Source organism: Lissotriton helveticus, chromosome 10 (assembly GCF_964261635.1).
Source record: "Lissotriton helveticus chromosome 10, aLisHel1.1, whole genome shotgun sequence".
Classification (NCBI taxonomy): Eukaryota; Metazoa; Chordata; class Amphibia; order Caudata; family Salamandridae; genus Lissotriton; species Lissotriton helveticus.
Window position 1 is genome coordinate 65,840,743 of NC_136071.1, and position 17,891 is coordinate 65,858,633.

At 48.8% G+C, this 17,891-nt stretch overlaps 1 protein-coding gene across 1 annotated transcript in view; it reads left to right on the plus strand.

Annotated features, from left to right (window-relative positions):
- The first annotated feature begins 1,333 nt into the window (after positions 1 to 1,333).
- The window catches only part of LOC144783922 (extracellular calcium-sensing receptor-like), a 123,370-nt gene continuing 106,812 nt past the window's right edge, over positions 1,334 to 17,891 (plus strand). Inside the window, exon 1 of the mRNA XM_078662657.1 lies at positions 1,334 to 1,363. Within this exon, the coding sequence (XP_078518783.1) occupies positions 1,334 to 1,363 (30 nt within the window). The remainder of the gene's footprint in view (positions 1,364 to 17,891) is intronic.

Sequence of the window (17,891 nt, forward strand, 5' to 3'; positions counted from 1 at the left end):
ACTAGGTCGGTACCATCGGCCCCATGGTACTCAGCAGAGCTTAGAGAAAGCAAAACAAATTGCAAAAAGCTAGAAAGGATTTGGCGAGTGAGCTACAACAAACTAGACAAAGAGAGACTAAAAACCAGCCTCAGGTCATATAAAGAACTCATCAGGAAAGCCAAGAGCGATTTTTACACGGAGAAAATTGAGAAGGCTAAGAACTCAGCCAAGGAACTTTTTGACACGGTGGTCAGTTTAACCTCCCCGAAATGGGTGATTGTTCCCCCAAGATCGAATTTGTTCAATCACTCGCTGACTTCTTTTTAAATAAAGTCCAAGCTATTTTCTCAACATTGCAAAGGCAAGTAACCCTGAGTAGGGCAGAGGATCCACAAGGTGCTCTCCCGACCGGGACAAGGCAGGAAACTTTTGAGGCCTTCAACCCAGTAAAAACAGATGAGGTTTTAAAACTATTGAGGGAAACCAGGTCAGGCTCACCTCATGATCCCTGTCCGACGTCAATTGCAAAGTTGGCAGCCGTCACTATTGCAGAATCTCTAACCGGCATTTTCAATTTAATGTTTGAAAAAGGTGACTTCCCCTCAGTATGGAAGCGGGCATCCATCAGTCCGCTACTTAAAAAACCCTTATTGGACGCTATGGACCCGAACAGTTATAGACCCATTGCCAGACTACCTCTACCTGCAAAACTAGTTGAGAAAATCATGAACTCCCAGCTCTGCTCCTTTCTTCGTCATGCTAAGGGTTTAGACCCGGCTCAACACGGGTTTAGAGAAGGACACAGCACCGAGACCGCCCTGATTAAATCAACAGAGGAGATCCGGAAGGTGCTCGATGATGGGGGCCAAGCAGTGCTGATCCTTTTGGATTTGACGGCGGCCTTCGACACGGTTCACCATGCTTTGCTGGTGGACGGCTGGAGGGCTGCGGGATCCAGGGACGAGCACTTAACATCTTGAAGGCCTTCCTGAAAGACCGGGTACAAGTGGTGGCTATGGGGGACATTGATTAAAGACCTTTCGAACTCCCCGGGGGGGTCCCTCAGGGATCCTCCCTTAGCCCCACTTTGTTTAATATCTATGTGTCCTCTCTTGCTCCGGTGATTAGAGCCTTCGGGTTTGAATTAACCTCGTATGCATACGATACCCAGATTGTGGTCTCGGGGCATCCGGAGAAAGAGCTGGAGGTGGCAGCCAGGTTTCAGGAATGTATGTCTGCTGTCAGCTCTTGGATGGCAAAAAGTTGTCTAAAACTAAACTCCTCCAAGACTGAGGTGATCGTCTTTGGGTCCAATTCAAATCTCTGGAGTCCAAGATGGTGGCCAACAGATATGGGTGACCTGCCGGCACCAGCTCAGAAGGTAAAAAATCTGTGAGTCATAATAGACAACCAACTCTCTTTCAAACCCCAAGTTATGGCGTTGACCTCGTCCATATTTTGGCTCTTGAAAACCATCAGGAAAGTGCTCCCCTTTTTACCAGAGGGAAGCAAAAAGACGGTAGTGATGGAACTTGTTCTGTCGCGCCTCGACTATTGTAATAGTCTTTTTCTAGAGGCTCAACAGGGAGTGTTGAACAAGCTGCAAGTCCTGCAAAACGCGGCAGCCCGCCTTATTGGAGGTCTGCCTAAATTTGCCTCAGCTACCAAGGAATTGGAGAAATTGCACTGGCTCCCAATGCGAAAGAGGATTAAGTTTAAAGCCCTCTGCATTGTCTTTAAGGCACTGCACGGATTGGGCCCAGTGTCTCTTCAAAATCAATTCCAATGGTACAGACCTGAGAGACAGCTGAGGTCTGCCAATATGGGACTGGTAAAAACAGCTCGGATCAGGAAGGCACGCTGGGGGGGCAGGAGTTTTGTCCAAGGAGCGGCAAAGGCTTGGAACTCCCTCCCCTTGTCCCTCAAATCAATCACCAATCTGTTAGCGTTTAGAAAACATCTTAAAACATGGCTTTTCACCCTCTAGCCGTGGATTCTTAACCTTAGGGAGTTACCACTTCAGCGCCAGGACACCGGTTGGTATCAGCGCGCTTTATAAGTGTTAAAATAAATAAATAAATAAATAAATGTCCAACGCTTTCCCTACTGTTGCACAGCCCGGAGTGGGAATATTAAATTTAATGCCCCTAAAGTCAAACCTTTTCCACACTGCCACACAAACTAAAGTGGGAATAGTACAGTTTTCCCTTCCGAAGGCCAATGCTTTCCCTACTGTTGCAAGTCTGGAGTGGGAATGGTAATTGGTACCCCTCCAGCATTCCCTCCTGTTGCTTTACGTTGTATTGCACAGATGATAGTGGGAATAGTAAATGTAATCCCTCTGAAATCCAACGTTTTTCCTACTGTTACGAAGACTAGTAAATGTAAATGTTATATATTAGGGGTGGGCTGCTGGGTTTGAAGGGGTATACGGTGGGACGTTAGGTAATAATGTATTAATTAATTAACAATTAATAATTAGTTTATTAATAATTATTTAGTTGATTAATAATTATGTAAATTGTGTAATTATCATGTATTAGGTGCGAGCTGTTGGGTTTGTAGGGATATAAGGTGGGAATGTAATTAAGTAATTGAATGTATTTATTTATTAAAAATTAATTATTGAAGGTACATTGTGTTGCATTTATTTCATTTAGTTATATCTTAAGTGAGGGCTGCTAGGTTTGTGGTGGTATAGTGTGGTAAGTTTATCAATTAATACATATATTATGTTTTTTTAAATGATAATTAATTAGTACATTGTTTATAATCATACTGATTGTTTAGTTGTGTTTGTATTAATAAAGGTCATATTAAGCATTTTATAGTTGCTATAAATTAATTTGGAAATGTTTTATGTATTTTATGTGTTTGAAGTGAAGTACATTGCCTACTGTTGCAGAGACTGGAGTGGTAACAGGAATTTTTACCCCGTTGATGCCCAACGCTTTCCCTACTGTTGCACAGCCTGGAGTGGGAATGGTAAATTTAACGCCCCTATAAAGTCAAACCTTTTCCACACTGCCGCACAAACTAGAGTGGGAATAGTACAGTTTTCCTATCCCAAGACCAACGTTTTCCCTACTGTTGCAGAGACTGGAGTGGGAATAGTAAATGGTACCCCTCCAGAGATGAAAGCATTCCCTTCTGTTGCACAGACTGGAGCAGGAATAGTACATTTTACCATTCCAAAGTCCAATGCTTTACGTTGTATTGCACAGATGATAGTGGTAATAGTAAATGTAATCCCTCTGAAATCTAACGGTTTTCCTACTGTTCTGTAGACTGGAGTGGCAATAGTAAATGTTGGCCCTCCGAACTCCATCGCTTTCCCTACTGCCGCATGGACTGGAATGGGAATAGTCAATTTACCTTCTCTGAAACCCAAATCTTTCCCTACGGTTGCACATACTGATTTGGGAATAGTCAATGTTACCACTCCAAAGTCCAATGCTTTCCATATTGTTGCACAGCATGGTTTGGGAATAGTACATTTAACATCTCAGAAGTCTATCACTTGCTCAGCTGTTGAACAGACTCACGTAGAAATGCAATGCTTTCCTTACTTGAATTGGACTACGATAGTGCAGTTCCTTCCTGCACGAATCTTTACTTTTATATAGTCTCCCCATACGCCAAACAGAATAAATGTTTTATTTTTAAGTAGTATGAGGATCACTTTTTATACAACGCACTATACTTGAGCACCTTTCACTCATCACTTATTACTGATCACTATTGTAAAAACGAGTGGTTCCCTCCAGGTGGTGGAAGCATACAAAAAGAGACCCAATGATGATGCTGTCACGCATCTGATACAGGCAGAGAATCGAAATAAACCGCTACAGGACCTACCTACTTGAATGAGGGTTTTTTAAATACTGACAGATAGAACACAGTGAACCCTGGTTGCAGGTACAAGTGATCAATCAATCAATCAATCAGAACATTTGTATAGCGCGCTACTCACCCGGAGGGTCTCAAGGCGCTGGGGGGGGGGGTCCGCTACTGCTCGAACAGCCAGGTCTTGAGCTGCTTCCTGAAGGCGAGGTCCTGGGTCAGGCGGAGGTGGGTCGGGAGGGAGTTCCAAGTCTTGGCGGCCAGGTAGGAGAAGGCCCTTCCTCCTGTGGTGGCTCTTCGGATGCGGGGGACGGCGGCGAGGGCGTGGCTGGTCGATCGAAGCTGGCGCGTGGGAGCGTAGAAGTTGAGGCGGCTGTTGAGGTATCCTGGTCCTTGGCTGTGTAGGGCTTTGTGTGCGTGGGTGAGGAGCCGGAAGGTGATTCTCTTGTTGACCGGGAGCCAGTGCAGGTCTCTCAGGTGTCCGGAGATGTGGCTGCGGCGGGGGATGTCCAGGATGAGTCGTGCTGAGGTGTTCTGGATCCGCTGGAGTCTCTTCTGGAGTTTGGCGGTGGTGCCGGCATAGAGGGAGTTGCCGTAGTCCAGCCGGCTGGTGACGAGGGCCTGGGTGACCGTCTTCCTGGTTTCGGTGGGGATCCATCGGAAGATCTTACGTAGCATGCGCAGGATGTTGAAGCATGACGAGGAGACGGCGTTGACTTGTCTGGTCATGGAGAGGGAGGAGTCCAGGATGAAGCCCAGGTTGCGTGCGTGGTCAGTTGGGTGGGTGCGCTGCCCAGGGCGGGGGGCCACCAGGAGTCGTCCCAGGCGGAGGGTGAGGATCCCAGGATGAGGACTTCCGTCTTGTCCGAGTTCAGTTTCAGGCGGCTGTTCGACATCCATTTGGCTACGTCTGTCATCCCTTCGTGCAGGTTGGCTCTGGCGGTGGCGGGCTCTAAGGTGAGGGAGAGGATCAGCTGGGTGTCGTCTGCGTAGGAGATGATGTTCAGGTTGTGCTGGCGTGCGATGGCTGCGAGGGGGCTCATGTAGACGTTGAAGAGAGTTGGGCTGAGCGAGGAGCCTTGAGGGACGCCGCAGATGACTTCGGTGGCTTCCGATCTGAACGGGGGGAGGCGGACTCTCTGTGTCCTTCCGGCGAGGAAGGAGGTAATCCACTCCAGTGCCTTCTCCTGGATTCCGACGTTGCTGAGGCGCTGTACTAGGGTGCGGTGGCAGACAGTGTCGAAGGCCGCGGAGAGGTCCAGGAGGATGAGGGCCGCTGTTTCTCCGTTGTCGAGCAGGGCTCGGATGTCATCTGTAGCTGCGATCAGGGCGGTCTCGGTGCTGTGGTTGGCCCGGAAGCCAGACTGCGAGAGGTCGAGGGAGCCATTCGTCTCGAGGAAGGCGGCCAGTTGCTTGTTGACGGTCTTCTCGATGACTTTGGCTGGAAACGGGAGCAGCGAGATGGGGCGGTAGTTCTTGAGGTCGGTAGGGTCTGCTGATGGTTTCTTGAGTAGAGCGCTGAGTTCGGCGTGCTTCCAGCTCTCCGGGAAGGTGGCGGTGTCGAAGGAGGTGTTGATGATGTCCCGCAGGTGGGGTGCGATGACAGCGTCGGCCTTGTTGAAGACGTGGTGAGGGTAGGGGTCTGTTGGAGATCCAGAGTGGATGGAGTTCATCGTGCGGATGGTGTCTTCGGTGCTGATCGGGGTCCAGGCGCGGAGGGTGGCGGTGGGGGGCGGTGGTTCGGTCGTGGCGTGCGTTGGTTGAGTGCTGAAGCTGTTGTGTATGTCCGCGATCTTGTTGTGGAAGTAGGAGGCGAGGGAGTTGCAGAGGTCTTGCGAAGGGGTGATGTCGTTGTTTCCGGCGTTGGGGTTGGAGAGCTCTTTCACGATGTTGAAGAGTTCCTTGCAGTTGTGTGCGTTGTTGTCCAGTCGTTCCTTGAATGTGGTTTTCTTGGTGGCGCGGATCAGCTGGTGGTGTTTTCGGGTGGCGAGCTTGAGGGCAGTCATGTTGTCCGGTGTTGGGTCTCTGCGCCAGGTTTTCTCGAGTGCTCTGCAGTTCTTCTTGGAGCTCTTGAGTTTGTCGTTAAACCATGGGGCTTTCTTGCTGCCGGGTCTGCTCGGCTGGGTCTTCAGAGGGGCGCGGTCGTCTGCGCAGTCACTGATCCATTTCGTGAGGTTGGTGGCCGCTTGGCTGGGGTTTGTTGTGCTGGTGGGAGGGTTCTTGCTCAGGGAAGTAGTGAGCTGGTCTGCAGTGATCTTGTTCCAGCTTCTGCGGGGAGCCTGTTGCTGGTGATGGTGGAACGTGGTCCTTCTGTAGCTGAAGTGGACGCAGCTGTGGTCCGTCCATTGGAGTCCCGTGGCATGGCTGAAGGCGATGTCCTTGCTGGAAGAGAAGATCGGGTCGAGAGTGTGTCCGGCGTAGTGGGTGGGGGTGGTCGCCAGTTGCTTGAGTCCGAGGTTGGCGAGGTTGTCCAGCAGGGTGGTGGTGTTGCGGTCGTTGTTGTTCTCCAGGTGGAAGTGATCCATTCCCCCTTGATGTTGGAGGTGGAATAGTACATTTTACCCCTCTGAAGACCAATGCTTTACCTGCTGTTGCACAGACGATAGTGAGAATAGTACATTGCATCTCCCCAAAGTCATATGTTTCCCCTACTGTTGCACACACTGGAGTGGGAATGGTATATGTTACCCATTCAAACTCCATTGCTTTCCCTAGTGTTGCACAGACTGGAGTGGGAATAGTCAATTTTAACCCTCTGCAGTCCAACGCTTCTCCTACTGCTGCACAGAGTAGAGTGGGAATAGTATGTGTTACCCCTTTGAACTCCATGGCTATCCCTCCTGTTGCACAGACTAGAGTGGGGATAGAAAATTGACCTTTTCTGAAGTCCAACGCTCTCCGTACTGTTGCACAGACTGGAGTGGGAATAGTAAATGTAACCACTGTGCAGTCAAATGCTTTCTCTAATGTTGCACAGAGTGGAATTGGATTTGTTAATTTAACATCTCTGAAGTCCAACGCTTTCCCTACAATTGCATACACTGGAGTGAATATAGTAAATCTTACCCTCCGAAGGCCAACACTTTCCCTACTGTTGCAGAGACTGGTGTGAGAACAGTAAATGTTACCTCTTGAATTCCAACACTTTCCGTACTGTTGCACAGACTCGAGTGGGAATAGTACATTTAATATCTCAGAAGTCCAACGCATGACCTACTGTTGCACAGCCTGGAGTGGGAATAGTAAATATAACCCCCTAAAGTCCCACTAGTGGGGTTTTGCAGGTGGGATGACATTGGGATATCCACTCTCAGAGACATTATGCAGAGGTCCACACTTAAATCATTCCAGCGGCTGCAGGCTGATTTTGACATTCACAAGTCTCTGTTTCATCGGTATCTGCAGCTCCGACACGCATTGACCCCACTGATACGACATCTTCAGTCACTGCCAGAGGTCCACCTGCTTGAGGGTCGGTTGCTGATGGGAGACCTAGGGGCAAACAAAATCCGGCAAATTTACCAAACCCTCACTACACACTCCAAGACCACTATACATCGGATCCGGGTTGTGTGGGAGGCGGACTTGCCCGCCCTGACAGACGACGATTGGGCCGAGGCGCTGGCGAATATGCCGCCGTCTCTACCTGTTATAGGCTTATTCAATTTAAATATCTCCATAGAATTTATTACACGTGCCTCTGCCTCTGGAAAATGGGGGCTGTCCGGTCCCCCACTTGTCTCCATTTTGGTACAGGTGAGGGGTCATTCCTGCATACGGTGTGGAGTTGCGGGGCATTAAAGCTCTTCTGGGCAGGTGTGTTGTCTTGCATGGGGAGGGTGCTGGCATGGGACCTTCCGGCGGGCCCTAGATTGATGCTATTACACAGCACGGAGGACATTAAGGGGGAACAGATATAAAAGACACCTTCTGTTTTTCGGCCTCACATTGGCTAAGCGAGACATAGCGCAGCAGTGGAAGGCCACGTCCCCACCTAACATAGCCACTTGGAAAAAGGCCTTAGATACATGCATGTCAGCGGAGATTGCAGTGTTTTAGGTAAGGGGCTGCCCGCAGACACATGGAAAGATCTGGGCTAGGTGGGCCAAGTACAGAGGTATCAACTTATCTTTAATGGGGCAGCCAGGCACCCGTGACCGTATCAAGAGCCTTGTGGTGAATGACTTGCCAGACTAACGTGCCAATGCTACACAGATGTGGACGGAAATTAATTCGATGTGTCAATGTTATATATTCAAAGTATGTATGGTGTGCGTTTGGGGAGGGTTTCTATGGTCTGATGTTCCGCAGCCTTCATGGGTGTGTAATTTTCAGTACCTAGAGTTTATGCACTGTGCCTTTCAAATGTACGTTGTTTGCTGGGCCTGGCCCATTTGGTGCTATGTAAAATCAATAAAATCTGTTGTTAAAAAAAATAACCCTCTAAAGTCTAACCTTTTCCACAATGTTGCACATACTGCAGTGGGAACAGTAAATTTAACTTTTATGAAGTCTAAAGCTTTCCTTAATGTTGCCTAGACTGGAGTTTGGAAAAGTAAATGTAACCCCTGTGCAGCCCATCGTTTTCCCTAATGTAGCACAGAGTGGAGTGGGAATAGTAAAGTTTACCCCTTAAAGTCTAAAGGTTTCCCTACTGTTGCATAGACTTGAGTTTGGATAGTAAATATTAGGCCTCCAAACTCCATTGCTTTCCCTACCGTTGGACAGACTGGAGTGGGAATGGTAAATGTTACCCCTCTGAAGTCCAGCACGTTCACTACTGTTGAACAACCTGGATTGGAAACAGTAAATGTATCTCCTCTGAAGTCCTACACATTCACTTCTGCTGCACAGAGTAGAGTGGGAATAGTAGATTCTACCCCTCTGGAGTCCAAAGCTTTCCCTACTGTTGCTCAGATCGAAGTTGGAAAATAAAATGTTACCCCTCCGAAGACCAATGCTTTACCTACTGTTGCACAGACAATAGTGAGAATAGTAAATCGAATCTTCCCGAAGTCCTATATTTTCCCTACTGTTGCACACACAGTAGTGGGATAGTATTTGTTACCCATTCTTACCCTCCAAAGTCCAATGCTTTCCCTATTGTTTCACAGACAATGGTGGGAATAGTAAATTCAATCCCTCAGAAGTCCTATACCTTCCCAACCTTTGCATACCCTGGAGTGGGAATAATGAATTTTACCTCTCTGAAGTACAACACTTTCCCTGCTGGTGCAAAGACTGGAGAGGGACACATAAATGTTTTCCCACCAAACTCCATTGCTTTCCCCACTGTTGCACAAATTGGAGTGGGAATAGTTAATTTAAGGTTTCCGAAGTCCAATTCTTTACCTATTGTTGTTGGAGAGGGGATGGTAAATTTAACTTCTCGGAAGTCCAACATTTTCCCAACTGTTGCACAGACCGGAGTGGGAATGGAAAATGTATTTCTACTGAAGTCCAACACTTTCACTACTTCTGCACAGACTAGAGTGGGACTAGTACATTTTACCTCTCCAAATTCTAACATTTTCCCTACTGTTGCACAGCCTGGAGTGGGAATAGTACATTTTACCCCTCTGATGTCCAATGCTTTCCCAAATGTTCCACAGACAATAGTGGGTATAGTAAATGTATTCCCGCTGAAGTCCTATACTTTCCCTACTGTTACACACACTGAAGTGGGAATAGTAAATGTTACCTCTCCGAACTCCATCGTTTTCCCTACTATTGCATAGACTTGAGTGGGACCAGTACATCTTATCCCTTTGAAGTCCAACACTTTCCCTACTGTTGCACAGACTGGAGTGAGTATAGGAAATGTAACCTCTCCAAGGTCCTACGCTTTCACTCCTGTGGCAGATATTGGAGTGGGAATAGTACATTTTACCCTCCCCCTGAAGTCCAACGCTTTCCCTAATGTTGCACAGGCGTTAGTGGGAATAGTACATTTAAACCCTCCAAAGCTGTGCTTTTCCTACTGTTGCACACACGGGAGTGGGAATAGCAAATTTTACCCCTCTGAAGTCCAAAGCTTTCGCTACTATTGCACGGAATGGAGTTGAAATAGTAATTTATTTTTAAGCCCTGTGCAGTCCAAAGTTGTTTCTAATGATGCACAGACCAGAGTGAAAATAGAACATTTTACCCCTCGAAGTCCAACACTTTCCTTACTGTTGCACAGATTGGAGTAGGAATAGTAAATAGTAAATCTTACCCCTCTGAAGTTCAACACTTTCCACTTACTGTTGCACTGACTGGAGTGAGTATAGTAAATTGAATCCCTCCGACGTCCAATGCTTTCACTACTGTAGCACACAGTGGAGGGGAATAACACATTTTACCCCTCCAAATTGCAAAACGTTTCCTACTATGGCAGAAACTGGAGTGGGAGTAGTAAATCTTAACCCTCGAAGTCCAATGCATTTCCTTCTGCTGCACAGACTGGATTGGGAATAGTAAATGGAATCCTTCTAAAGTCCAACACACTCCCTGTTGTTTCACACACTGATGTATGAATAGTACATTTTACCCGTTTGAAGTTAAACACTTTCCCTACTGTTGCACAGACTGCATTGGGAATTGTATATGTTCTATTACCAGACTTTAATACTTTTTGTATTATTGTTTAAATATATCTCATATTATAATTTGTTTATTTGTTCAATTATATAATATTTGTATATATAAATATATAATAATGTTTTATCATATTTATAGGAAATGTCTTTTTCTTTATTTATTTTTTGGAAATTGGGAATTTATTTTTGTTTTGTATTCAGTTGGGTAATATTTTTATGTTTTACATATTTGTGTATGTGCATGTGTCTGTGTATATATGCTTATAGTACTAAATTAAAAATAGAATTTAATATGTTGTCAAATTAAACTTTTTCATAATATTGGTCTGTTATATGTACATACAAACATACACCCATATATACATATTTTCCGGTTCTCCAAGCCTCCGTGCAGCTTCATGAAGAAGAGTCAGAGCAGGTAGTTTCTTCCTTTTTCAAATGTTTATTCAACCACCATTTGTGCAGACAACATGGGCAGACAACACATTTTGGCGCTGTGCCTTCAATATATATATATATATATATATTGTGTATGTTTATATAAGTATAAATGTAAATATTACCTATTACTTAAATATATTTAATTTACATTATAATAATGTTATACATAAAAATATTTAAGATTTGCTATTGTAAATTGTATATATATTTATTTATATATATAATATTTATATTGCATATATATATATATATATATATAATTTGTTATATGTTTATGTTAAGAACAATATTTGTGTTTGTTTTATAAATATATTAGTCTGAAAATCATAGTTTTAATTATTTTTGTATTTACCATGATATAGCATACAATAAAATAAGTTTGTAAGAGGAGGAGCCTAGCCTGCAGCCACGATGGCCGCCTGATCCTTCGGCTCCGCCGACCTTCTTGCTTCCCTCCCGCCCCGCGTCCTGTCCTGGCATTGATCCTGATTTTAAGTGCTGTTTTCGGGTGCGGGAGGTGACCCCGACTCCGCTGGTGTGTTTCTTTCGCTGCTCCATGCGGTGACAACGGCGGGACGCCCTCGCCTTCTCCTGACGCTGCCCGGCGTGGACGGGTCTTTGTTCTCCGGGTGCAGCCGCCATCGCACATACAACAACGGCCGCTGTGGTCGACACTGGACCGGCAGACGGAGTGCAGCGGCTACATTCCGTGTGTTTCCTCTCACCGCTTGGTTCCTCTATCCGAAGGGGATACACTGACGGCGATTGCAACAATGTTTCACCGCCCGTGCTCCGGTATGCCTTTGTGTGCCTTTGGTCTCGCTCTGTGATGCAGGGGGGGCCATCTTGAAGACGGAGCCACTGGAGCTCGTTTTTCACGATCCCGGGCAATTGCTGACATGGCTGCTCCGATCGCCGCGCTTATGCCTGTTTGGTACAACTTGGGCGGTGTTCCCTTGGTGCCCCTGGACCGAAGGTGTTCTGCGGTGTGCGGGCGTGGTGCACAGCTCGGTGATGTTACAGTGGATGGCCAGCCTTGTGGGCTGCTCCGAGTTTCTGAGCCCCGTGTGCGAAGCTCCGTTGCATCCCTCCCTCCTGAGGCACCAGTGCGACTTATGGACATTCTGAGAGCCCTGGAAGATTTTCGTACAGCTATGTGTGCCACGGCCTGTGACCTAGGGCGCAGTTTGGATGCGGTTCTCTCTGTTGTGCCCTTGCCTGCCCACGCACCTTTGCGACTGCGTGGTGCTGAGCCTTATCCTGTGCCCGACTTCAGTGGACTGCCTGCCCAGGTGTGCCCGGAGGGGCTAGTGGTCTGCACTCTCGATACCCCCCCAATGCTGTCCGCGACGGGGATGCAGCGGTCGGATGTTTGGGTGCTTGCTCAGTGTGTGGGGTCTCGTCCACGGACGCCATCTTTGCATACTCCATTATTGATGACTAGAGGCGCTTTCTACGCTCTTCTGCGGCTGCTGCTACCGCCCGGGCCGGGTGGGCTATTCCAGTGTGATGTCTCCCTTTCTAGCGCTGCTGCACGCCTGATATTGGATTGGACGGACTTTATTGGACGACGTTTTGATTTCCTGGGGACACACGGTTTGTTTGTCCCATTCATGATGGCTACTATGTTGCTGGACCACGTCGACATTCTCGATCGCAAGGGACAAGGTTGAACTTTTCCTCTCAATCGCCGTGATACCGTATAATGTTGGGACTGGAGGTGGAGGACGGTACTGTGAGGCTGGACTTTGTTGTTACGCCGGGCGGGGGGGGGGGTGGGGTGGGGGTGTCTCCTCCTATGTTCAGACTGTTGTTGCTCGTACCGCTGGGTTGTTGATGGATAGTCGGGGATGTTCTACGTTTATCTTGTATTGACGATGGGGTCTAGGGTTGGGCGGCCCGAGTAGTGACCCCCGAGTGCGGGTCTGTTTCTCTCCTCCTCCACTCTTTTTATATACTTTCCCTACTGTGGGGCAGTTCCTGGGCGACAGGCACGCTGTTAGTGGGTTTGGCCGTAGCCATTACAGGGGTGCGGGGTGGTGGGTGAGGGGGGGGTTTGTTATTTTAGTTTGTTTTGTTCTATGGTCCCTATTGCTCTTTTCCGGCTTTGGGAGGGTTCTTTCCTCTCCGTGGGGGTGGCTGTATCGGGGTCTCGCAACCTTTATCTTCTTGTGTTTCAATGGATCTTTGATTCTTGTTCCTGGGATGGGCTTCCTGTGGTTACGCTTGGCACTGTTATCATGTTTATTGCTGCCTATTGTTCCTGTATAGTTGCTGCATGTATGGCCCACCTCCACTTATACATGGGGTACACCCCTCTTGCCGCGTTTCTTCTGGGTCCCTTAATGTAAGGTGTATACTCCTCCCTGTTGCAGCCCCCTCATTTCTCTTTGATTTAAAAATGTTAAACCTCCTATCCTGAGTTGCGCGCCCCACAGTCGCTTCTGGCGTCCTTTGTAATATCCTGACTGTATATTGATATACTGTTTTCCATTACTTCTCGTCTATCTTTGCGGCCGGCCAGGATGGTTGTGGGCCTGCGCATGTATCTCCTGTTTTTGTCTCAATAAAGGTTTTCAAAAAAAAACAAAAAAAAAAAAAACGTTTGTAATGAATATTTTTGCCAACATTTTTTAGTATCTCGATAATGTTGCGATTGATATTATGTCAGTGATCCGCTTTACAACAAAGTGATGGATGGAATGCTTGAATGAATCTCAGCCACTTGCAATCTCTTGGGTCACCCACTATGCCACCTCAGGTTGGAGCTAGCCATATGCAATGCATATCCTTCGGGATCAAGTTTGCGCTATATAAAACTTTATAAAAAAATAAAAATAAATAAGCCCTAACCTCTCTCCTCCTGGGAACAGTTCAACCCGGACTCCTAGGCCAGGTCCTTTCTTAACCAGAATACAAGCAACCCAGGACTGGGTTTCCGTTATTATGGGTTCATCAGCCAGGTGTAGCATGATTCCAGTGGCATACTGACCATGGGATCTAAGTCTGGGCATTCCCCTTGCACTTAAGCCAGCAACTGCAACAATGTGATGGATGGAATGATTGAATTAATCTCAGCCTCTGGCAATCACTCGGGGCACATCACAATTCATCAATTTTCTGCCCACCATGATACCTTAGTATGGATCCAGATATATATAAATCATTCTCGACCCTACTTTTCATGGAAAGAGCCCAACCCAAAATGGCAGGCCAGGTCCTCCCTTAACCGGAATGCATGGAACCCAGGACCGCTATGCCCTTATTATGTGCTCATCAGTCAGGTATAGCTTGACTCTAGTGGCACTATGAGCACGGGACACACTCCGGACCATACTTGTCGCATTTAGGGCAGCAATTTGAATAACTACAAGGTGATAAATGGAATGCTTGAATTACTCTCAGCCAATGGCAATCACTTGAGCCACATCCCAATTTATAGTTTTTGTGCCACCACACCACCTCAGTTTTGACACAGTCATATTAAAAAAGCAGACTCGACCCTGCTCGTCATCAGAACAGTCCAACCCTAAATGCCAGGCCAGGTTCTTCCTGAACTGGTACACCCCAACCCAGGACCGGTTTACATATTATGGCATTTGGAAAATTGGTCTGGTGTGGCTGTGTGTGGCTATACATCTCATGCTTTGTTGCTTTGTGGGCTGTGCCATTGCAGAAACTAACTTCTTTGATGGCTTTACCTACTGCAACAGCACAAATAGTGTCCACTTATGGTGCTTCATATCCTGCAACATTGTGGAACTGAGGCTTTAAGACGTCAGACCTTAAAGAGTTTATTTATGCACTGAGGTGATTTTGACTAGGGGTGTGCAAAATCTGGTTTCACTTAATTAAGTGAAATCCTAGAAAAATGAATACAATTATGTGAATTTATGCGTAAACCAAATGTGTCATTTTGCATCATATTTTATCACAAAATATGCCTCACAGCAATTTTTGGTGCAAGGACGCATCGAAACAAAGCCCTGCAAACAACAGCCATCTGTGTTTTTTTATTCACATGCGTTTGCAGTAAATTTGTACCATGAATTGGATGTTTCACTATAAATGTTTACTGAGAATGGTGCACAAAAATATGTGAAGTGGCATAATGGTATAATGTCAGTTAGCTCTCCTAACAAGCGGAAAACAATTCACTTAGGCTGGCATGATTTGCATTTTGCACGGGCTTAATTTTGACCAGGTGCTAATAATTTTTTACACTGGTGTTAGTAGTGGCTTGGACATGTACTTAACATACCATGGCATAAAAACGAGGCAGGACATTTTGTTCTGTATTACAATGTGTAGTAGCATGAATATACAGATTTATTACCACTGATGAGGTCACAAAGCAGTTTGATTTGTGTAGGCTTCCTGGCACATTTTCAGAACGAGTAGTTGCTATCATGCTGGCAGGGGCGTAACAAACGCCCCCGCAGCCCCTGTGGTGTGGGGGGGCCCCACTCTCTTCAGTAAATGAAGGGGGCCCGCCCCCCCCCCCTCAGCTCTTCGGTGAGAGCTGTGAGAGAGGCTTGCGTTAAAGCAAGCCTCTCTCCCTCCAGAGCAGGTGCAGGCTGTCTGCAGCCTGCTCTCAGTCCCTCACCCCCCATCTCTGACTGAAGAGAAACAAAGTATCAACTTACATTGTTTCTCTTCAGTCAGAGGTGCCAGGCCCGGGAAAGAGGATGGGGGTTGGGTCCCAGAAACAGCATTCCCCACAGGGCTCTGCTCCTCTGAGAAGAGCCAAGGACAAGGATGGGTGTGGGGACCCCAGAGAGCAGGAGGCAGCACAGAGCACTGCTCGGGACCCTGACAAGGACGGGGTAGTGGGGGCCCCAGAGAGCAGGAGACAACTCAGAGCACTGCTCAGGACCCTGACAAGGACGGGGGCTGGGGGCCCCAGAGAGAGAGGAGGCAGCACCGAGCACTGCTCGGGTCCCTGACAAGGACGGGGGGGCCAGAGAGCAGGAGGCAGCACAGAGCACTGCTGGGGACCCTGACAAGGAGGGGGGTCCAGAGAGAGAGCAGGAGGCAGCACAGAGCACTGCTGGGGACCCTGACAAGGACAGATGCTGGGGGCCCCAGAGAGAGAGGAGGCAGCACAGAGCACTGCTCAGGACCCTGGCAAGGACAGGGGGGGCTGGGGGCGCCAGAGAGAGAGGAGGCAGCACAGAGCACTGCTCGGGACCCTGACAAGGACAGGGGGGTGGGGGTCCCAGAGAGCAGGAGGCTGCACAGAGCACTGCTCAAGACCCTGACAAGGACGGGGGTAGGGGCCCCAGAGAGAGAACAGGAGGTAGCACAGAGCACTGCTCAAGACCCTGACAAGGACGGGGGTGGGGCCCCCAGAGAGCAGGAGGCAGCACAGAGCACTGCCTCGGACCCTGACAAGGATGGGGTTGGGGGCCCCAGAGAGAGAGCAGAAGGCAGCACAGAGCACTGCTCGGGACCCTGACAAGGGTGGGAGTTGGGGCCACCACAGAGAGCATTCTCCAGGGCAAAGCTCATATCAGAAGGGATGAGGCAGCAACATGGTGCCCTCAGGTAAGCAGTCTTGTTAGAAGCACCATGTGGGTGTCCGCAGGGGGAGTAAGGGGGGGCGAGAAGGTTGCAAGGCAGAGGGGAGAAGGGTGAAAGGTAGAGAGGAGAAGGGTGCAAGGTAGAGAGGAGAATGGTGCAAGGCAGAGAAGAGATGGGTGCAAGGCGGAGAGGAGATGGGTGCAAGGCGGAGGGGAGAAAGGTGCAAGGCAGAGGGGAGAAGGGTGCAAGGCAAAGGGGAGAAGGGTGCAATGCAAAGGGGAGAAGGGTGCAAGACAGAGAGCAGAAGGGTGCAAGGTAGAGGGGAGAAGGGTGCAAGGAGGAGAGGAGATGGGTGCAAGGCAGAGAGGAGAAGGGTGCAAGGCGGAGGGGAGAAGGGTGCAAGGTAGAGAGGAGAAGGGTGCAAGGCAGAGGGGAGAAGGGTGCAAGGCAAAGGGGAGCAGGGTGCAAGGCGGAGGGGAGGAAAGGGCAAGGGGGAGGGGAGAAGGGTGCAAGGCAGATGGGAGCAGGGTGCAAGGTAGAGGGAGAAGTGTGCAAGGCAGAGGGGAGAAGGGTGCAAGGCAGAGGGGAGAAGGGTGCAAGGCAGAGGGGAGAAGGGTGCAATGCAGAGAGGAGAAGGGTGCAAGGCAGAGGGGAGAAGGGTGCAAGGTAGAGGGGAGAAGGGTGCAAGGTGGAGAGGAGATGGGGGCAAGGCAGAAAGGAGATGGGTGCAAGGCAGAGGGGAGAAGGGTGCAAGGCAGAGGGGAGAAGGGTGCAAGGCAGAGGGAAGAAGGGTGCAAGGCAGAGGGGAGCAGGGTGCAAGGCAGAGGGGAGAAGAGTGCAAGGGGGAGGGGAGAAGGGTGCAAGGCAGATGGGAAAAGGGTGCAAGGTAGAGGGGAGAAGGGAGAAGGGTGCAAGGCCGAGGGGAGAAGAGTGCAAGGCAGAGGGGAGAAGGGTGCAAGGCAGAGAGGAGAAGGGTGCAAGGCAGAGGGGAGAAGGGTGCAAGGCGGAAGGGAGAAGGGTGTAAGGTAGAGGGGAGAATGGTGTAAGATGGAGGGGAGAAGGGTGCAAGGCGGAGGGAAGAAGGGTGCAAGGTAGAGAAGGGTGAAAGGCAGAGGGGAGAAGGGTGCAAGGCAGAGGGGAGAAGGGTACAAGGCAGAGAGGAGAAGGGTACAAGGTAGAGAAGGGTGCAAGGCGGAGGGGAGAATGGTGCAAGGCAGAGGGGAGAAGGGTGCAACGGGGAGGGGGAGAAGGGTGTAAGGCAGAGGGGAGAAGGGTGCAAGGCAGACAGGAGAAGGGTGCAAGGCCGAGGGAAGAAGGGTGCAAGGCGGAGGGGAGAAGGATGCAAGGCAGAGGGGAGAAGGGTGCAAGGTAGACAGGAGAAGGGTGCAAGGCAGAGGGGAGAAGAGTGCACGGGGGAGGGGAGAAAGGTGCAAGGCAGATGGGAGAAGGGTGCAAGGCAGATAGGAGAAGGGTGCAAGGTAGAAAGGAGAAGGGTGCAAGGCAGAGGGGAGAAGAGTGCAA